Source organism: Acartia tonsa, chromosome 6 (genome assembly GCF_053477335.1).
Source record: "Acartia tonsa isolate MP-2025a chromosome 6, ASM5347733v1, whole genome shotgun sequence".
NCBI lineage: Eukaryota > Metazoa > Arthropoda > Copepoda > Calanoida > Acartiidae > Acartia > Acartia tonsa.
This window is the reverse complement of record NC_137265.1, coordinates 38,482,590-38,506,254: the sequence shown is the minus strand read 5'-3', so window position 1 is coordinate 38,506,254 and position 23,665 is coordinate 38,482,590. Positions and strand designations below refer to the sequence as shown.

General features: G+C 30.3%; 1 protein-coding gene across 10 annotated transcripts in view; it reads right to left on the bottom strand.

The window, feature by feature from the left end:
* Positions 1-23,665, bottom strand: part of Ndae1 (Na[+]-driven anion exchanger 1) — a 98,550-nt gene that overhangs the window by 18,719 nt on the left and 56,166 nt on the right. For all 10 annotated transcript variants that reach the window (XR_013880764.1, XM_080164746.1, XM_080164741.1 and 7 more), the window contains 12 exons: positions 22,835-22,929; positions 22,299-22,402; positions 19,840-19,921; positions 19,352-19,435; positions 18,756-18,866; positions 18,184-18,263; positions 16,907-17,000; positions 14,501-14,602; positions 12,141-12,240; positions 11,327-11,399; positions 1,424-1,504; positions 1,174-1,235 (listed from right to left, as the gene is read on the bottom strand). Coding sequence is in view for 9 of the 10 variants with exons in the window: in XM_080164746.1 (XP_080020872.1) it covers positions 1,174-1,235; positions 1,424-1,504; positions 11,327-11,399; positions 12,141-12,240; positions 14,501-14,602; positions 16,907-17,000; positions 18,184-18,263; positions 18,756-18,866; positions 19,352-19,435; positions 19,840-19,921; positions 22,299-22,402; positions 22,835-22,929 (1,068 nt within the window). In the remaining variant the exon portion in view is untranslated. The remainder of the gene's footprint in view (positions 1-1,173; positions 1,236-1,423; positions 1,505-11,326; positions 11,400-12,140; positions 12,241-14,500; positions 14,603-16,906; positions 17,001-18,183; positions 18,264-18,755; positions 18,867-19,351; positions 19,436-19,839; positions 19,922-22,298; positions 22,403-22,834; positions 22,930-23,665) is intronic.

The following is a 23,665-nucleotide window of genomic DNA, read 5'->3' as shown; positions in this document are numbered from 1 at the left end:
TATTGATACAATAAAAAAAACATTACTCTGTTCATTGGAAATATTTTTTTTTTCCAAAACAATTAATTTCATTGAAAAATCTAACATTTACAATAAAACAAATAATTCTGAAATCTAACCAATAAGAAGTCTTGTTTTATTTCAATTCCTAACAATTCAAAAAAAGAGTGTTTTCACAAAGTGACTTATTTCCATTGTAGTTAAATAATTTTTATTTAATTAAAATGAAAAGAATGAAAACCATACACATAAAAGATATATTTTTAAAAAAAAATATTTTAAAAATAAGTTTGAATAATCTTATTTTATAACACATTTGTATATGTGACAAAAATAAATTTGTTGTATTGCATAAACATTTGTTGTCATTTAACCCTTTACAGCCATTTTTTATGTTTTTAAAATAAGTGAGAGAACACAAACATGTTAATGTTAATTCGTTGATATATTATAAAGAATTAACTTTTTAGTGAATTTTTATAGTAAAATCATAAGGCCTAATTTTACTCTATACCAGAATACAATATTTATGAAGCAAAACACTCTAAAAGCTACGAATTTTACCCAAATAAAAAAAAAACTTTTGCTTCGGTCAAAATGATCACGGCAACAGTAAAAATTATTATTTAAATCCCCCCAAAAAAGTTTATTGGGGATTTAATTCAAATTTCGGCTCTGCAGTCTCATTCTACTGGTGTCATAGTATATTTTTTATATACGTTTTAAAAATAGGTTAAAAACAGTTTAAAGGATATAATAATTATAACAGTTAACAGTTATGTCGTATTAGGAATCTTAATTTGCCTATAACCAAAGACACACATCCATCTGCTATACTAAAAACCAACGTGTTATGTTTTCTTTCCTTAATTTATTTTTGAGTTTTTTTTTGCCATTTTACACTATACATTTTAATCAAAAGGGATAATACAATGGCCGATAAATTGATGTACATATCCAATGATGAAACACAAAACTACCCCATCTGCAGATGGCAATTAGTGCTTGAAAAGTTTGGACACTAAATGCACCAACCAATTAAATTCCTACAAAAATCCCCAAAGTTGTAAAGCCAAAGAATAGGAAAACATTATTATAAAACTTTGGGGGCTAGTGTATAGATAGCCAACTGTCCTCTGACAAAACTATATTTTTGTTTATCCTAAAATTTACCTATTGCTTTGATGATAAATATGACTGCAATGAGCGTTGCAAAGTTCTCCTCAGTAAACCTGAAGACCAATACTTAAATAAATATTTACATATATTTTGTCAACAGGACCGATCCTTTATTCAAATTGTTAACATTGTTATGGTTGTATATTGATTGTAAAAGTAAAAGAAAAATTTAACATTTAGAATAATTTTTACTTAAGTTGGATTCTTAAACAAAGGTGAATAAATATTTAAGTATTGATCCCTGGTAATATAGCATACAAAAGCGCTAGCATCTGTAGCCACCAGAATCAACAAGATCACACCAATCCAAAGTCCAATGCACATCCTGAAAAATGCATTTAAAAAGAAAAATAATCACACAAGATGGAAGAAAACAATCTGAGATAGAAAAACCTTTCATGTAGTAAAATATTTAATATTTTAATCTACCGTCTAAAGAGTTGGAGTTTAATTTTTAATAGGGGGGAAGTGGTTTAAGTAAAAGATATGTTAACTTTTTGGTGTGAGGTATTGATTTCCTCTACTACGCCTACAAGGCAGATTTTTAAAATCTAACAATTAAAAGGACCATTAATCTATTTCATATTCCATAGCCCTATCCTTGTATCCCTGAGCATTAGAAAACCCAATTTGGAAATCTGAGGAAATTGAAATGGACGAAAGGAACGCAATTTGCCAGATTTTTCAATTTATTACTTTTCCAACACTTTCCACAACTTCTTTATATATTTTCTAGAGGTATAAACAGAAATAGGATGGTAACATCCATAAGAAGCGAAGCACATCAAAAAAAATAAAGGATGGTCAAGCGGACAAAATGAGTTCCAGAGCAGATGTTTATGGATTATAAAAAAAAGGGGGAGAGAAAAGATAATAGAGAAAAATCACGAACCCTCTAACCCTTAATGTATCTAGCAATTAAAATGGGAAATATAATTGTTGAAAGAGATATACAAAAAGAAAAGTTCTAAAACTGTTTGAGTGTTTCTTCTTCTTTTGGAGGCTGAACACATACTTGTGTACGTGGTTTCATTTGATACAGCAAATTATTTAATACCTATATTTGAGACAACTTTTATTTAATGAAATCTTCCAATTTTTAACATGTATAAAACGGCCTGCTTTATTGCATCAAGATCCATGACAGATCTATATAGGAAATAAACGTCTATAATCAAGCTCGAGTCTTCCAAGCATATAGTGTTAAAAACTCATAGTGCTTCAATAATCCCTATTAAACTCTCACTGACCAGAACGTTAATACCCATTATTCTACTTTTTGCATCATAAATTCAGTTTTTTTAATTCATGTTGCTTTTCAATTAACATTAAAGTATTTGATTTCTATTCTTAAAGCAGAAAACTTAAATTTTAAAAATAGTATATCTTAGAAAACTTAGTTTTAAAATAAATTGATTCGTGCGACACTCCCGTAAATGTGTTCAGATATTGAACTAAATGTTTTAACCCTTTCAGGACAAAAATTTGAAATGAAAAATATTAGGATTTTAATCTTTAATAAATGATTTTAAAAAAGGAAGCAAAACGTTAAATCGTGTATTTTTAAATTGGGTGAAAATATAAACTAATTACTGAATACTCAGTTAAACAAATATTCTAACGTAAGACATTAAAAAGTCGTAGTAACGAGACAGAGAGAGGGGGGAGAGAAAGAGAACGGGGGGGGAGAGAGAGATAAGGAGAGAGAGGGGGTAGAGAGAGAAATATAACGAGGGGGGGGGGGAAGAGAGAGAGAGAGAGAAAGATTAACAAGGGTGACAAAATCCGTAAAGAACTACTAAATACTAAAGAACATTAAGAAATATAGAGTAACTGCACTTAAAAGAGAAAATATTTATATTGCAGCAAAAATTTGAGTAAATATGTCATTTAATACCTTAAATACAAGTTATTTTATTTGGACATACTAACGTCATGGTGATGGGGAAACTATGTAAAGCAATGGTAAAAATTTACTTTGACTTCATTGCAGGACAGTTTCATGAATTTTATTGTCAAGTTTTAATTCAATAGAACAATTCTAATATGCCTAAATTAACAATCAGAACTTTCTTTTAGGGACGTACGGATGGACAGAACAACTGTAGAAATAGATCATTAACATTATACAACCTTTCTACCCCATTTCCTTCCCTCTTACTGGATGAACGAACTGACCAATAAATGAGGTCCACACTGACAAGCTATGTAGGGAATATTTACACAATTTTTCAGGCATTGAATTGAAAAATTGAAGAGAGAAAATCACATTTCCCCCTAATCCTAGCCATCAGACGAACGGACGGACATTTTGAATTATAAATAAGCTTCGCTACTAAATAACAGCGGAATTTGCAAATGTTCCATTATAATCTTGATAAAAAATTTAAGCCATTTAATTTTGATAGCAGCTGAGAAAACAAATATTTTAGCTATTAAAATATGATGTCTCCAAAAGACTAATGGACCATATGAATTTAGAGGAAGAAGGATAGTTTCAGTACCAAAATTTCTTTTCCTTAGGGAAGGAGGGAACATTTAACTGTAAATTACACTGTTAACCAAATTTTAGTAACCACGTTGACTAAAAAAACTTAATCAGTGTTTCATCAGTTCTATACATACTAGAAGTGTCCAAACTTAAATCAACAGAAGGCTTACCTTTGTTTATCATCATTTGGGATGTAAAATAAATATAGAACATTATCTCCTAAGATCCCTAAGTTTAAAAATCATCAACAATGATGATAATATCCATAAGTAGCAAAGTTCCTAATAGTAAAAGTAAAAACACAAAAGTTAAAAGTTAAAAGAAGAAAACGCGGTATAAGCGACAGGCAGACGAACGATGATCAGTGCAGTGGTCATACATTGGTCTAAAAAAAAATCAACCTTCTATTTTAAATAGCAGAAGGGAAAATAAACATTTCCCTTACAGTAATTTTATTTATTTCGAAGCACTATAGACAGAATAACAGACTAAGTGAGGAATAAAATTATTTAACTTAATATTAATTGACTTTGCTACTAAAATTTAACAGGTAGATAAGGATGACAACATCCATAACCATAGAAGCTCTTGAATTTAAAAAAAATAAAAGGCAAAGCAAATGAAAGCAAAAAGGGTGCACAACAGACAGACATAGTAAGTACACAAAAAAATATCTTCGATAAAAGCTGGGAAATTATTTAAGAGCATTACCAATAGACCGACAGACAATATTATTCTTAGAGTAGACGTGCATTGGTCAGTAAACATAAAATAAGCCTTCTGTCTTAACCCTGAAAGATCGGGCCCTCTACAAATTCTTAATACATAGGATTTTATACCTTAATAATTGCATCAGACTTCTACCTTTCCAGTAAGGATATTTAATATTCTTAAGAGCATTACAGACCAGCGAACAACGTGAGCTGTAGGCTAGTCAAAATATATAAAGCTAGGAAAAGCTAAGATTTTCTTACCAAGGATGTTCAACCTTTTTTTTTTGGGGGGGGGGGGTAAAATGAGGGGGTTTCAAAGGCTTGATGTGTGTAATCTAATGTACTTTTTAAAAAAAATGAGGGGGTAAAACAAGGGTCTTAAAGGGGAGCCTTACTTATGTATAAAAGAATATATAAAGACCTGGAAAACCCAATGATTCCTATCATAAAATATGAATTTTTTTAGTATTTAGCCCGTGAAGTGATTTTAATTGTTATTTTAATTTGCAACCTGTCTAAAATATCTGAAATAGGACGGGTCGATTTGCAATCTTTTTTGGGTTTTCACATTTGTAGCCATTGGCAGGGGTTACTGAGCCAATATAAAACCCAGTGAAACTTAAAAGAGGTTTTTTAATCCAAAAACAACGGGCGCGCGGGGGGTATAAAAGTGCCCACCCCCTAATAAAACTAAAAATTGAAATTTCTTTAAACACTGGCATGTTGCATTGAAATGCTGATAACGAATCTGAAAACCGTTTCAAAAAATATTGCTTCTAGTTCGAATAAGATCTCGTTAAGTACCTGAAAACAGCTGATTAAGTCAAAATTGTTTATTTTGGTAGGTTATTTAAAAAATCATTTCAGACTGGATCAATATTTTTTAATACGGTCATTTTGATATGCAACATGCCTGTGTTTGAAGGAATTTCAATTTTTGATTTTAGAAGGGGGCGGGTACATTTTATACCCCCCGCGCGCCCGTTGTTTTTGGATTAAAAAACCTCTTTCAAGTTTCACAGGGTTTTATATTGGCCCAGTAACCATTTCAATGTCTACTAATGTGAAATTCCAAAATCGACCCACTCTTATCTGAAAGCATAAAATTATCAATTTATCTAAAGCTAAAGCTTAAAAAGGTTAACATATATTTTATACTGGTTTGTGTTATCACCTTCTTATAGTTATAATAGAAAAGTACGAGAGTTCTTGCCAATAAAATTTGGAGGCAGCGCAAATTTAGAAAATGGAATCAGGTAAATTATGGAAATGGAAAAAGATTATATGGCTTTTGTAGACAAGAAATAATGTTACAGGGTATTAAATGATCATTTACAGTCATTGATAAATCAAAAATGTATTTTTCTTGTACATTTGAAATCAAAAATATAAAAAAACTTAATTACATTTTGAAAAAAACTACACGTAATTGATTGATTGGAAGTATAGAAAAACTTCGCTGAACCTTAAGGACAAATCTTTTAAGAAAACAAAGAATGTTTTTTCTTCACATTTACATATTAAAAGCTTAATTTTTTTCCACATGTTTAGTGGTGTAGTTTTAAATGGATTTTCTGTGCTAAAAAATAAAAAAATATTGTATATACTATGAAATAAACCCTACAAAAAAATAAATTGATGGGCCTTTTCAAAACTTAGCTAAAGGTATAATAAAAACTTTTAAAACTCAACTAGAGGGGGGGGGGGACATGTGGCTAATTGACAATTTGTTGGATATCTTTTTGTCAGGAAATCTGCACTAGATGCGGAGGAAAATTTATTTGAGAATGTTGGATACTGACATAAATGTTCTTTCTTATTATACTGCACTTTCTACAGGGTTCATATAGGAAACGATAAAATTGATGTACACACCCCTCATTATTATAATCAAAAACACACCTTTTGAATATAAATTAATATTTGAAATAACCAATCAAGATATGATAACTTAATTATAATTATATAATTGAAAAATTATAATATTATTTATAAATTAATATTATGATTTTTTATCTTATTATTCTTACAAAATTGCCTATAATACGATACGCTACATGATTTTTTCTTAACCGTTTGTATTCCAGCAGATATTAATCAGTTTAAAAGCCATACTGGAATAGTTATTTATCGAATATTATTTTAAACAATTATACCATTAAAACCAGTTTTGTTAGTCCAGAGATGCCGGAGTAAAGGAATAATAAAACTATATCATGATTGTACATTTTTATATTAGTTGACAACAGTAAATATTACGATTCGATACATGATTTTCCAGTAGGACTCATATCGGGTTCAAATCCAGCAGATATTGATCGGTTTCGAAGCCATACTGGAATAGTTATTTCTTTCATCGTATTATAAACGGCTTTCCGCGGATATAGAATGTACAAGTATAAGATTAAAACTAGTTTTTTTAGCCCCGAGATGCCGAAATGTTCTAGAAAACTATGTTCGTAGAAAACTGGATATAATACGATGCTAGACATAGTTTTTTCGTATGGATGAGAACCGGTTCCTATCCACCGGATTCGAATGAATACGAGAATAGTTAGTTCTCGTATCGTATTATAAACGGCTTTCCGCGGATATAGAATGTACAATTATAAGATTAAAACTAGTTTTTTTAGCCCCGTGGTGCCGAAGGCACCGGCTAAAAAAAACTAGTTTTAATCTTATGATTGTACATTTCTATATTCGTAGAAAACTGGATATAATACGATGCTAGACATAGTTTTTTCGTATTTATGAGAACCGGTTCCTATCCACCGGATTCAAATGAATACGAGAAAATTTATTCTAATATCTTCTCCCTCCCAGAGATTCTACATATAATATGGATAAAAATATAGGAAAAAACTTTCTGCAAATATACAAACTTTATGGGATGAAGAATAATTATTTTAAATAGTTTATGAAGACTAACTTGATAATGCTATTAGTTTTATAAGATAGGTATACATATTTTGAAAAAGAATTTATGTAGTTTATGTAGTTCAGCTATATGTCCGATTGTCAACGCGTATGTTAATCCGTCACACCGTTTAAGTACTTTATAAGCTTACAAGAAAGATTTAGTGAGTTGTTTTTAAGAAAATTAACCTACTGATATAAAATTCTACTCTTTCTTTTAATTTAAATTACAAGATTTTGTAAGATTTTAGTAATTTTATCTACTCACATTTATTTCTACTACAATCACTTTAAAATAAAAAACTAATAAGATAGAAATATATTTGCTGTTCAGTTTTATTCACACTTCTTCTGGATGTAGTTGTCCTTGTTATAAAATAACAAGTGACACAGCGGCCTTAGGCCGCCTTAGGGTCCGAGTTATTAGAAAAAAAACAGAGGAATATTTCAAATTATATAGTAGCTTCTCTACTAAAAAATATTTTAGCAGAAAATCTTAAATGAACTTTGTATGTCTTTCTGGTACACAATCAGAACTATGTTTTACTTTAAAATAAAAATAGAAAGCAAATTTGTCTGTGAGGATTTCGCTGACTAAAAAGCATCATATATTCAATTAACTTTGTCAGTCATTCCGTCTATTATGCTAAAGTTTTAGTAATTAGATTTTTATGGTTTTAGAGATGTATGTTTAAAGTTTACTGTATATATTTCTATTGACATCTAATGTTTTAACCACATTTTCTATCTTGTTGGATTTTTATTAACTTCACAAAGTTTATGGATGTTATCATATGTTTCTTTGTACTCTAATTGAAATGTCTGTCTGTCTGTAAGAAACCGTAAAGGAGTAAACGTGAATTTCTCTTCAGTTATTAAAGATAAATGGCTTGAATTAAAAAAAAACATTCCCATGCTGATGATCATCCAGTATAAAACTTACTTTGTCCGTCCGTCTGTTGGAATGCTTTGATATGCATCTACTATCAAAGATATTGTATAAATTCTATTGTAAACCTTTCCATGTTTTTTAGCTTTACTAAGGACTTATAAATGATGTCATCCTTGTTAAGCTTTAAAATTTCTTAGAAATTCTATATATTCTATAATTAATCCTATCAAGAGTAAAGGCACATCAAGTGTAAACCTCGGTGGGTTAGGGCCCCCTGCAAGAGTTAGGCTTATGGGAAAAACCTATCCCTTCTAATTTACAATTTATTTACTAAGTATATTTGCGATAACTTTTATTTAATGAAATCTTCCAATTTTTAACATGTACAAAACGGCCTGCTTAATTGCTTCAAGATCCATGTCAGATCTATATAGGAAATAAATGTCTATAAACGAGCTCAAGTTTTCCAAGGAATATTTGTTTAAAACTCATAGTGCTCCAATAATCCATAATAAACTCTCATTGCCCAGAACGATAAGACCCATTATTTTACTTTATAAAAAATAAATTCCTTTTTTTAATTTCATGTTGCTATTTACCTTATATCAATGTATTTAATTTCTAATCACAAAAAAGAAAATTTAGATTTATAATATAATAAATTTAAGAAAACTGTGTTTTAAAAGAATTCGATTGTGGCGACACTTTGTGTGTTCAAATATTAAACTAAAATTGTAATCATCATCATTAACCCTTTGGTGATGGTAATGTAAAGAAAAAAATATAATTTAAAAAATCTCTTTAAAATCATTTAGATTATTAAATATTTACTTTCTTTTAGATAGTAATGCCGGGTGAGGAAAATAGATTTATTGAGAAATAGATATGCATATAGAAAACTAGCCAATAGGGAGATAATTATATCGAGCCAACTCTAGTTTATAAAATATGGAAGTGTATTTTCAATGCTTGATATGTACTCGATGTGGGAAAGCACCCTAAACCTCACTTTGGCTGTCCTTGCTTAATTATTATTAAATATATTTTTTTACGCGAAGCACCTCTATAATGTCCGTCTGAGGGTAAAACATAATTCTTCATCTGCTATTAAAGATAGACGGCTTTAATTTGTGAGAATATACTCTATACCTTTGAGCATCCAATATGTGATTTACTTATTCCGTCAGCCTGTCGGAAATACCCTGCAAGGCATTTAATTTAAAATGTAAAATTTTTATTTATCAAATGCTAAATTAGATAGACGATAGATTTTTTCTAGAGAAGATTTTCCTGAGAAATGAATATCTATCTACCTTATTTAGTCGGTTAGTCTGTATGTAACCCTCCATATGACATCAATTTCTGTAGGGAAATGTGCATTTTCTTTTATTGAAGATAGAAGTCTAGCCTCTAGTCCATAAATAAAGTAACAGGATCTCGCTGTGTGTGTGTGTGTCTGTCTGTATTTAAAGATCTCTATTAACGCAGAATCGATATGGTTCTCCTTTACAAATAAGCATCTATTATATAATTTACCTGGTCTGTTGTCTATCGGTAATGCTCTGATGGTCATTTGATTAATAGAAAGATGACTTTTTCCCGGGTAAATTTTTACAGGGCGATGAGCACCTACTCTACATCTCAATTGGCCGGCCAGTCTGTTTGCAGTAGTATAGAGGCCACACATTTTTACCGTCGGCCTGTCAGTATAGTTTTTAGTATTTCCAGGGAAGACTTTATTATCTTAGCTTCTATTCAAGTTTTGTATGATTTACAACATACAACAATAAATAACTAATAAAAATATTTTTATTTGTAAATATATTGTCAATTTGATTTCAATGTCTCATTCTTAATATCTAATCTACTTAACTGATTGGGTTCTCTATTTTATATAAACTTAACATCGGTCCCGTGATGGTTTTAGGCTATTTAATTTTTAGATTTAAGTCTTGGGATGGGTTTAAGCTTTTTATCTAGTCCGTAGATAATAAAGGGGCAAACGTTAATAATATATAAAGTTTTTTTGTCTGAAGGTTAAAATCTCAATAACTACTAAAGCGATTGGGTTCTCAATTTTAGGTAAGCTTCAAATAGGTCCCATGAGGGTATAAGGCTATTTCATTTTCAGATGGTTTTAAGCTATTTTTTCTAGCCTCTTTCTGCCCCTTTAATTACAGAGCCCCTGGAAGCTAGGTACGCATCCGCTAGGTATGCATTTTTTTATTTAGAATTAGAAATATGGATTTTGTTAAAATTTCCCCGACAATTCCTATGCCCTTTTTTTTGGGGGGTGGGGGGGGGGTTCACTGTATATTCACAGGGGAAATATTAGAAAATAAATATAAGTATATTAACTTGCATATAAATATTACTTCAAGTTCAACTACTTATGTTAGAATTTCTGTCTGGCTGATTTTAGTTATTTATTTTATAATAAAAGCCTTTGATACTATGAACGTAATAACATTCTGCCTTAGCGTTTTCTTGTTTGTTTTTTTAATCTCTCTCACACTTGCTTTTTCTTCCATTTTTCTTTTGATTTCTTTATTTAATCTTCCGATACGTATTTATAACAATGCTTTTTTCATTCTTTCAAAAATGCAATTCGAATTATGGAATTTATTTTCCAATATATATTTTTTTAAATAACCGTCATGAAAGGGTTAAAATGTTTTTAATTTTTGTTTGTAAATCTGAACACATTAAAAGTGGCGCTAGAATCAATTTATTTTAAAACTAAGTTTTCTTAAATTTACTATATTATGAATTTAAATTTTCTGTTTTAAGAATAGTAATTAAATACTTCAATATTATGTAAATAGCAACATGAAATAAAAAAAATGAATTTATTCTTAATAAAGTAAAATATTGAGTCTTATCGTTCTGGGCAATGAGAGTTTATTATGGATTATTGGAGCACTATGAGTTTTAAACATTCATCCTTTGGAAGACTTGAGCTCATTTATAGACATTTATTTCCTATATAGATCTGACATGGATCTTGAAGCAATTAAGCAGGCCGTTTTATAAATGTTAAAAATTGGAAGAATCTATTAAATAAAAGTTATTGCAAATATACTTAGTAAATAAGGGAGGGATATGTCACTGTTTAAATCCGGACAAATTATTTACCTGAATGATAGATAGTTGAGACCATTAGAATGACAAAAGTCAAACACAATACTCTCAAACACAAGTACAGGGCCTATAAGCAATAATATTAAGATTATTATAGTTATTTCTTTCATCGTATTATAAACAGCTTTCCGCGGATATAGAATGTACAATTATAAGATTAAAACCAGTTTTTTTAGCCCAGAGGTGCCGAAGGCACAGGATAAAAAACTGGTTTTAATCTTATGATTGTACATTTTTATATTCGTAGAAAACTGGATATAATACGATGCCAGACATAGTTTCTTCGTATGGATGAGAACCGGTTCCTATCCACCGGATTCGAATAAATACGAGAAAAAAATTTTAAATGCGACATGGATAAATGAAAGTAACATGCTGATTGGATATTTTTTGTCCACAGTCCGATCATTCTACAAATTTCAGGGAAGTTTAGTATTGTTATAAAGATATGTGAGGCTTACTCAAACTCAGGAATAAGACTGCAATGGATAGCAAATTGATACACACTCAATAAAAGTAATATATTCCGTGATTTAAATTATTGCTTGAAAAGTTAGTCATCTAAAGATTAAAAAATTGTTGTTGAAATGTTTGAACACTCAGCTTAATTAACCAACCAATCAAAATTTACAAAAGTCCCCAAACAATAAGAAAACGTTGTTATAGGACTTTGGGGACTGGTATGATAAACAGCCCATTGTCCACTCTCTCTCTCTCTCCCTCACTCTCTCTCTGAAAGATAGTACACTCCTAGTTTGACCCAACCAATTTATATTTGATAAAAGTACCCAAATTTCTAAGCTCTGACCTGTGGAGCCAAGAATGGTGAGAGGTTGTCCAGAGAAAAATCCAAATAGAACTCCACATATCATTCCAGAAACTAGAGATTCCATGGATGCCATGTTGTTCTAAACAAAATATTCTATGTATTATTCCAGACACTATAGATTCCATGGATGCCATGTTGTTCTATACAAAATATTCTATGTATTATTCCAGACAATATAGATTCCATGGATGCCATGTTGTTCTATACAAAATAATCTATGAATTATTCCAGAAACTAGATATTCCATAGATGCCATGTTGTTCTAAAAAAATATTCTATGTATTATAACATGGATAATTCCAGACAATATAGAGTCCATGGATGCCATGTTGTTCTAAGCAAAATATCCTGTGTATTATTCCAGAAACTAAAGATTCCATGGATGCCATGTTGTTCTAAGCAAAATATTCTATGTATTATTCCAGACACTAGAGATTCCATGGATGCCATGTTGTTCTAGACAAAATATTCTATCTATTATTCTAGACACTAGAGATTCCATGGATGTCATGTTGTTCTAAATAAAATATTCTATGGATTATTCCAGATACTAGATATTCCATGGATGCCATGTTGGTCTATACAAAATAATCTATGAATTATTCCAGAAACTAGATATTCCATGGATAACATGTTGTTATGACAAAATATTCTCCCTATCATTCTAGTCACTTGGTATTCCATGGATGCCATGTTGTTCTAAATAAAATATTCTATGAATTGTTCCAGATACTAGAGATTCCATGGATCCCATGTTGTTCTAAACAAAATATTGTAAGAATAATTCTAAAAAAAAAAGAGATTCCATGGTGTCAAGATTCCGAAAAAGTTGATAGTAGTTAATACTAATGATAACTTTTATTATGTGAAATGTTGAAGGAATTAGTTTCATTCAGTTTCTATTGTATTCCTTATCCTATGTTATTCATTATTCTACATGCCTTTAGTTCTTAATTGTTAGATTAAAATGAGAGCTGTAATTGAACCCCAATTGAAATATAACACTTCTAGGTAACATGACTGGTTGATCTTTTAGGATGACAACATCCATTAGTAACATGGATGGGAATACGGACAATGAAAGTTTGAGAGCTCTTGTTAAAATAAAAAATTCACGAAACATTTCATCACAAAACCTTTATCACGTATACATAATCATATATTTTTCAAAATTCAAATCTATATTTTGTTGCACGACTGACTGACAGATCGACGGACTAAGTAAATTACATACAAACAAAGTTAAACGTCTATCTTAAATAACAGCTGAAAAATTCATATTTTCCCATATCGTAACGACGAACTGACTGATTAACGGACGGACAGACAAAGTGATTTATAAAGTAGCTAAAGTAACTAATGTGAAGATATTTATATCTCAGCACAAATGCATGAATTGGATCTAATAAAGATATTTTGTCAAAGAAAGACATGAAATTTTTCAATTAAAACTTTTAGATAAAAATAGATGCATTCTAAAACTTTTCTTAGAAATAAATTTACTTTTTACCTAAATCTTTTTCATCAAAGTTTTTAATACATTTAAAAAAAATAGCTGAAAAATATTGAAATAAGTTTTTTTTAATAATAATATTAAAAAAAAATTACTATTTTTAAGTCCCAAGTTCTTAAAAATATAAATCTTATACACTGAAACAAGAGAAACTAAAAAATATTTTTGGATGGCGAAGAATTGGTTAAAGAGATAAATCAGCCAATCTTTTTAAAAACTAATTAAAAAGAAAACTTACTTTGATATAATGTCAAATAATTCTTTTAAATATACAATTTTCATAAAAAAAATATTCAGTACTCAATTTATTATAGTATCAAGGTAGAAGCAATTTTTGACGTTAAAAGAATTTGTATTATTTCTCAAAGAATTCACGATATTTGAAATGTTATAACATTGAGCATTTTAAATTCATTGTAAAGTTATTAGATATAAGGAAAACTAATGTCATTTTGATGTTTGGTTAATGTAACTTTGACTTTATCAAAGCATTTGAAGAATATTTTCATAAAATACAAATTCTGTAAATCGTTAAAGCTTTTTTTCAATTATAGTTTTATACCTCTGGGGACGGCTTATAACAACGAATGGCACTGACATCCGTAACTTACTGTTGCAGACAACCAACAATTTGATTGCACGATCTTTGTCTGGAAGTCCTGACTGTGGTAATGTGTTGCACTTATTTTGTACCAAGGTATTCTCCCCTACTCTACTATCAATGTTGCAACATCTGACGTAGCAACAGTAGGTACAACTTTAAACGTCTTTAGGTATTGCGTGATTTGGGCTGAGAAAGGAACCCATTACCTAACAAATATGTTACCTTTGTAGCGTCGCCAAGAAGCCCACCAAAGGTGATGATGGGGGTGAGACAGGCAAAGTAGATGAAGAAATACGACGCCACGCACTGAAGGGACAGAGCATCCTGAAAAATAAACACGTTGGAGTCTAAAAGAGATATTTTACTGTTAAATGTTTTATGTCATAAAATCCTGTATGATTTTATGGGTAATTATGGGATCCTCCCACCCTTTTTATAGCTGTAGACATATCAGCTGTTTGTAAGATCTAGTTAGACAGATATCCATTGCAAAAAAACTTCAATGGTTCATTCATTTAAAGTGCATATCGTGCCATGAAAACCCTCGGTATTTTTTTAATATATAAAATAAGGAAAGTTATTTCCCACTCCCTAATTCTGCTGTGGCCTGTTTTGCGGGGTTATAACTAAACCCGTGGGGCTAAACAGTAACTAATATCAATTAACCCAACCTGATGGCATCAAGTAATAAACAAAAAAAAACGAAATACTACCCTCCTTATATTCAATTTAATTCAAGGGAGGGTTTCTGTGCTCGACTAAGCATTTTAAGGAAAATTACCTTCGCTTTCTATTAAAGAAGAATATGGTATGTACTATATGAAATAAATGTATGTTAATGAATCCACACAGTAGGTATGCTGATTAGGACTAATAAAGTTATACCTTTAGACATAGTACACATACTTGGGAGGGATCTATCAACTAAAGAAAAACTGCTTTGCTAAAATATATCTGCATATCTATAATACAAAGTAGAATGATGTCTGTCCGTCCGTCTGTCTGTCTGTCCGTCTGTCCGTCCCTTAAGATCTCGGTAACCACTGAACCGATTGGATTCTACTCTTCAGGGAATATACCTACTGGTCCTGTGGTGGTTTTAGGACACCCCCAACCCCCCCAAAAATGAAAAAAATCCCCCCTCAATTTTTTTTTTATTATTTAAAATTTGTGGGGGCATCTCCAGAGGTTATTATTTTTTTTTCTTTAATTACCTCTTGGGGCAAAGCCCCAAGAGGCTAGGGGCGAAGCCGTTAGTTCAATTTCATAAAGTAGCAAGGTTTTTTTGACCTGAAGCTAAGGATCTTTGAAATTACTGCTCTGAATAAGTTAATAAGAAAGCTTTATCAATCGTTTGTCTACAACCTTACTCTTGAGGTTAGAAGTGAAGTAACTAATTAATATATAATCTAAGAATCATATTTATTAGACAAGTAAATCATACATTCATTTTTCAATACAATTTCTTGCTGTATTTATTATTATATAAAACCATTTTTCAGGGAGAAAAGGGACAATGGACTTTTTAAATAGTAATGTCCCAAAAAACCTTTCCACTACTAATATTAATCTACAAATGGGTAATTTTGTTTATCATAATTGGAGGTTACCCTAATTCATCATCCATTGTCCTATTCCTTGAGATTCCAGGTATTTATTCATTTATTGGATATTGGTATTTTTACTTTGTTCTTAGAAAATGTCGAATCAATACGTGTGTTTTTATTATATACAAGTACTTATGTTTGTGTATAAACAAGGCAAAATATTACAATAAAACAGAAAAGATTGAAAAGAACGTGTCCAAACTTTTGGGATTTTTGTTTAACCCATTCGTGACGAGATCCGAAAGTTCAAAGTTTTGATTCACCGGGCTTCAACAAAATAGATTTTTTTTAATAATTACTCAACAGAATTCTAAAAGTAAGGTGTCAAATTAAAGATCTTACTATTTTGTTCATAATGGCAATTTTCAACTTTTTGGTTACGTTTTAGTAACTTAAAACAAACTTTTTTTTAAAAACTTAAATTACTTCAGAAATAAGAGGTCTACAAAAAAAAACGATTGCATATCTAAATTCTATGGATCATTTTATATCTACAACTTGCTATAAGCACCGACTAGCTATTTTTTTTTTGCTAAAAGCACCGACTAGCTATTTTTTTAATCACAAAAGTTTGGACACGTTCTTTAAAGATTTTCCAAAAAATATAATTTCAAATAAAGCCGCCTGAGAATAAGAAAAATTATGAAACTTTATTCTTTTGATATTTTGATTAAATTCAAAAGATGTCAGAAGCATAAAGAAAATAAGTTTAACAAACTTAATATGAAAATATGAAAACAGTCACACAAAATTACATTCGTAACAGCGAAGTTACTGTTTAACTATGGCCATCTACATGGTCTGTCTGTCTGTCTGGCCAAGTAAGTTAACTAAAAATAGATTTTCTCAGAGCCTGTAAAAGATAGATTTCTGATTTTTCTTGTGTAGATTTCCCTAATTATAGTTGGTTGACCATTGAGTTCTTGGTTTACTTTTATATTATTTCTAGACTTGTATTCGAACCTTATTCTGTACGGGGTAATATCCCCACGGGACTCTTAGAACTTCTACTAAACCTAACCTTAAAATCTGAGATGTAGAAAGGTTTCTTTCTCTTGATATCGTTGATGAGACCACCACAAAACCTTCCTGTCCGAGTCAGCCCAGAGTCTTCCCTGAAAAAATAATTAATGATAAATTTACAAAAATATGAATAAGATGAGACACATAAAACTAAGTGCTTATTAAGTTTGGAAATATTCTCTACAGCAATAAATTCATTAACTTCCTATAAATGCAGATAATTAGAATATGGCGCTCAATGGAAATAATCATCAAATTTTTTTTGTTGGCCGGTAAAATACTGTAATTGTTAGTTTTTATAAAAAAAAACAATGATAATATTTTTAACCAATGTTAGAATTTAGGATTAACCTTAGCTGATACTTGTCTGATATTAGGCTCTGTGTTTCCAATTTATATCAATATTAGAATAGCTTTTCATGATAAATATGGCTTTTCAATTAGAGTGGCAACATAAATTTCATACTATTGTTTATGCCAAATCACTATAGTAATACAATGCTTCTTAGTATAACAATACCGGGCATTATATTATTAAAACTTGCTATGATGGTGTTAAACAAAATGAAAAAAAAAAAATTTTCAACAAAACTATAATATATTCTGAAACGGTTTGGCCGAGGAAAAAAACAAGTACCAATATGTTTTCCTTTCGGTGTTTTTATTCCAGTCTTTTAAACAATAAAAAAGGGTTTTTCACAGGGATCTTAAGGGATAAGACCTCCCAAAATTGAGTAAAGGTACCCAGAGTACATTAGCCAATGAGAGATCGTTTGTACAATTTTAGTAGCAGTGTAATTTACAGCCCAATGTCCCCTTGGTTAAAACCTTTGATTTTAATATCCGCGAAAAGCTGTCTATAAAATGAGGTGATGAATAAATATTCTCCAATTGACATATCCCTCATTTCTTTCAATTACATAAATTGTATCATACAAAAAAAAGAAAAATATTATTGGTAAAATGTTTTTTTCGCGCATTAAAGCTATGTGCGTATATGTTAAATAGGTGTATCCAGGGATCTAAAGGAATGACACAATGGCCGATAAATTGATGTAAATCACCAATGATGATACACAAAATTACCTCTTCTGTACACAATTAGTAGTTAATGAATCAACCAATCAGAATTCAAAAAAGTCCTCAAATTTGTTAAGGCTACGAATAAGAAAACGTTAACATAACACTTTGGGGACTAGTGTAATAAACAGCCACTATTGTCCACTCCCTCCCAGGTGTAGATCAGTCTGTCGGTCATGCAGAGTATAAAATTACCTGAGTTTTGCCTCCTCTTCCTCTTCGTCGATCGGCTTCGGGGTCTGGTTGGGGTTCTTTCTCCCCTCTTGAGATGGAACCTTAAATAATAAGTAATATAAAGATAGGATTCGGGGTCTGGTTGGGGTTCTTCCTTCCCTCTTGAGATGGAACCTTAAATAATAAGTAATATAAAGATAGGCTTCGGGGTCTGGTTGGGGTTCTTTCTTCCCTCTTGATATGGAACCTTAAATAATACGTTATTTAAACAATAAGCTTTAAGTGTCATTATTATTTAAAATTGGTTAATGCATGTTTTGGCATTATAGCATTTGTTATCCTAAAGTTGGGTATTTGGTTTTAATTGGTGACGTTATTTTTTTCATAATAAAAAAATAGGATTGGGAAGAATATTTGTTGATACTTGCAAAAGAATAAAGAGATATTAAAGTGCCTTAAAATATTAAGGTTTTAAATATCTTACTTATTTTAATTATGTAAAATGAAAGAGGTCAAAGAAACATGAAATAAAAGAAAATACAAAATTGCAACTAATTCATATTCAGGCAATCTAGTGTAAAAAAGTTGCTTACAATAGAAGGAGGTTCAATCCTGATGGAAGGATCCCACTCTCCAGGTGGCAGGACGGTCACTGCGTCCAGAAATTCATCTAAACCAGCCAGCAGATGGTCACGTTTCATCGCCTAATACGAAAGTTTCTGTTATTTAAATCCAATTTTAAAAAAAACATAATCAAACTAATAAACTTTCGGTGCCGGTTGAGCAATGATATATCCCCCCCCCCCCTCCTTATTTTTGGAATAAATTGAAAATAAGGAATAAATTGGAAATAAGAAGGTTTCAATAACTAACCCAGTGCGGCCTAAACCTTCGGTAACTTATCCCTGGGGGGCTACATAGAACCCAATTCGACCTCACCTATCCTTACCTAAAATAATTAACAAACAAGTACTACTATCAGAATAAGGTGTGTGTGTGGGGGGGGGGGGGAGGGTTATTAGTGTCTGAGAGGATACTTTGAGTGATCATGCCCTGCTTTTTTTAGGGGGGTTGATGGGGGATAAAAATCTATATTAAGCTTTCAACCATGGCTTTTTTGGAGCTCAGTGTTTTTTTTTACTTCTGTTATTACCCCTCAATTAAAAAGAATAATTATTTTAGAACTTACCTTATAAGCGACATCATGAAAGATTTCATCCGACATAACCGTGGCCACGGCACGACCAATTTCATGGTACCTTTGCAGTCCACCCTAAAATTAAATTTAGAATTAAGTTTAGGTCAATGACATTTTTGGTCAATTTATCGAAATGTTATCTTATAAAAAAAACATTTGAGTAGCTAAAGATAGGTCTGCTTAAATTTAAAACTGTATACAAAAACAGGATATATAGACAGATTGTATGACTAATAATAGGCAAGAATAGAACTAGCGACTGCGCTGCAGCATCTAAGAGCTCTTTATTTGAAAAATAGGAAACTATAAAAAAAAAAAACTTTGCAAGGTGAATCTGAAAAATAACAGAGCATATAGCTTGTTTAGCTTCCTTAAAATGAAGAACTCAATGAGTTCAGTAGTTCTCGAAATCTAAAGATACAGACAAAATAAATCTTACTGCTCTATATAATAGGATATGTAAACATGGTAACACTTACAAATGGTCCTAGAAGGACAAACAAGAATCTGGTGGGTACAGGAACCTCAGTGAGATCTCCAAGAATGGTGGCTTCTTGCAGCCTGAAAATATAATTTTGTAGCAGTAATACTCAATAACAAAGGTATGCTCGTCCGTCCAAAAATTGAGAAATTTTGTGCATCCTTTTAATAAATTTTTGATATTCTAAGTCTTGATCATAGAGATGCTTTGCTTATAACAAATCCAATATAACTAATCGTTCCAAGTATCATCATTCCAAAAAAAGCATATGAGTCAAATACTAAAAATAGTGTTGAAAAATCAATGGACTTTCAGGTAAAGATCACTCTATCTAAAATGTACCTAATTGTTGCATGAATCATAAAGTTCAGTTTGATATATTCAGAGACATATATTAAGGATAATTCTAGTGCTTAAAAGTTGTGTTTTGTTACCAATATTTTGAGCTAAGTAGAAACATAAAAACTGTTCACTTGATGTAGTTCTGAAGTTGCAACAAACAGAACATGAATATTTTATTACACAGGAAAGAATGCACAGTACAAAAAGTTCTTTATAATTTGTGTTTTACTTAAATAACTTGAAGCTTCGCCCCTAGCATAATTCATGTAAGCTTTGTTTAAAGAGGAAAAGAGGGATTGAAAAAGAGATTAAAACCGTCTCTAAACCTTTTTTTCTAAACACATCCCAGAAGCTTCAAGAATATTCCCTAAAATGTAAATTTTGGTTTAGTGTGATTATTGAGATCTTAACGGACTAAAAAAGTAGATTATGATTTGTTTACATAAATAACGACCCCAAGAGTCCTCTAGGGTCACTTGAGGACAAGTTTCACTGTTAAGGAGAACCATATTGGTTCAGGGGTTTGTGGGATCCCTCACTACACACACTGATAAGAGGACATCCTGTTACTTTTATACAAGGATAATTAAGGAAATCGGCTTTTAATTAAACCCTCATGGGAAATTTATCTACCTTTTACATTACATATAAAGTCTCTACGGAGCAATAAGACTATTTATAATCACTAAGAAACTAAACATGAAATACATCATATTTTTGTCTAAATATTAGCTGTTGTTTTTATTTGAATGAATTAAGTTATTTAAAAAAATAGTGGACTAGATTTATTGAAACAGGTTTAAACTATTTTTGTTTCTTCGTAAGACTATACCTCCTCTTAACTCAACTATTTTATGATTAAAGTATTTATTATGGGTAAAATTCTATGAGAAAATAAATTGGTTTTCAAGAGAATGGGCAAAATCCCACTAACTGAACAAAGGACCCGTAATAAACACCCCTCTCCACATTTATTTTCCACTAGAGAATATCTAATAACCTTACGGACCTCTCTAATTCTTTAGAAAACTACCAAGGGCTGTTTAAAACGTTACAAACATTATTTATTTATTCTAAGAGAACCACTCACAACTATTTATAACCCTTAAAAAAATTATAAGGGGGGAGGGGGATAAAAGTTATACACTATCCTTAGAAAGGAAAAAGCCGAGGTTTCACAGCATAATACAGATTTTACATTTTTATACGTCTCTTCCTATACTGAAACTATTTTTAATAAAATTTATTTTTTTTGTAAAAATTTAAATAAATAAGTTATTTTTTCATTATATTAAAAAGTTTATAAAAACTACTCAAGTTTTATAAATACATTTAAGTTAGAAGATATTTTGGTAACTTTTTAGTATTAAATTTACTTTTTGGAAGTTTAATGAATACACAATGTTGTACATTAAAGTTGAAATATTAATTAAATTTGCCTCTAGTAAGGTTTCTGTTACAAAATTTAAGGTTAAAGATTAATATGTAAATTTCAGGGAGGAAGGTAGTATTGGACAGTGTTTTATATTAACACTTCTCTCATTAGGGATGTATATAAATATATCTTCCATTTTCTTATCCCTTTGGTCTTAATACATCGATAATTTGTTGATAAAACAACATAAAAGCATAACGGTTTGCTTGAAAGTAAGAAGTGTTTTTGGTGAGATGTATTTATAGGACAAATTAAAGAATGACTTTGTTATAGTGCTTGATATAAAAATTAAAACTTCATAAACTTTCAGAATTTTTGCATTTCTAGAGGCAAAATCTTTTATATTTGGAGTCAGTTCGTCTTTTACGTCCGTAAAGAAAAGCTATAACTGTTGATTTAATCATGTCAGTATTAACTCATTGAAAACTTGTAGTTTTTTACATGGAATTTTCCTGTAGCCTAATTATTTGTTTTAATCATAATGTTATCATCAATTTAGGAATCCTGTGTTCAAGCATCATGGAATTTTCAAACAGATTTTTAGGTAATATTCGTTGCTTTTTAAAAAAAATTCAAAAGTATTGTATATCTATATTTGTTAATGTTCGTTTGTCTATCTTGAATATTGTCATCAATATTTTCAAAATGATTTAAACCTAACAAAATATATAATGTATTACCTAATAAATGCAGATAAAGGTTTATCAAGGAAGTCGACTTCTCCAACCAAGATATTAGAAGCTTCAGCTCCCTTAGGAATCTTCTTCATAAAGTGACTATTCACCTAAATATGTTTAATTAGCACTTCATATCAATATATAGTATGTAAATAAGCCAGTTTGAAATGGATTTTAAAAACATTTGAAAATTTTTCCTACTGCTATTATAAAAGTGTGTGCATAACCCATAAGGGCATAAAAATAAGGGTTTTGTAATAATAGCCTTTCTGAATACTAACTTCATGTTTAAGAATAGTATCAGAGCCATTCTGAATACTAATCTTATGTTCAGGAACAGTATCAGAGCCATTCTGAATACTAGCTTCATGTTTAAGAATAGTATCAGAGCCATTCTGAATACTAATCTTATGTTCAAAAACAGTATCAGAGCCATTCTGAATACTACCCTTATGTTCAAGAACAGTATCAAAGCCATTCTGAATACTAACCTTATGTTCAAGAACTGTATCAGAGCCATTCTGAATAGTAATACTAACCTTATGTTCAAGAACAGTATCAGAGCCATTCTGAATGACATTCTCATCAGATTTGTTTCTAGGCAGGCCTGTTTCTGGGTTTATAGTGGAGTTACCTATAAAATTTAATTATTAGAATAGTTTTTTTTTATATACCATTTTCAATAAATATCAAGTATAAAGAAAATAAAATGATAAAAAAATTGGACTTCTGAATTTATTTGTTATTGTCTTTTTCATCAAAACAAACACAATAAACCCACCACATAAATTTAGATGAAATAATAAAATCAGAAAAACATAGTTAACAGTATTTAAAAATAAGACGATGGAAAATGGACGATAAATCAATCTTCCCTGAAACTCTTTAATGTATGTATAAAGAAAGCCAGAAGTTTGATTTACCTTCAATTGTCCTATCTCTCCAATAATGAAATATTTTCCAAACTCAATTTTTCAGATTTCACAATGTTTTTTTACAGATTAGTTGTATTTTTCTATCTAAACTTAGGATTAGTAAACTAAAAAACTAAAAAGCAAAACAACTAAAAATTATAGAAAACTAAATGTTAAGTCTTTTGAGTCTTAGGAAGTTGCCAATAATTTTAGAAAAAAATTATTGCATGTTCTTTTCTTTGACGCTTTCGGACTAAAGGGTATACCCTACAAAAAATGCATTGCATTGCATATACATATTAACAAAATTATACAGGAATATGACTACTAATGATAAATTTATCTTCCCCAATTTCATATAAAACTCCGTATCATATGATTATTTAGATGAAAAAAGAGTTGTATATCAATATAATCTATTGTCCTATACCACTCTAATACCATGATAATATTATA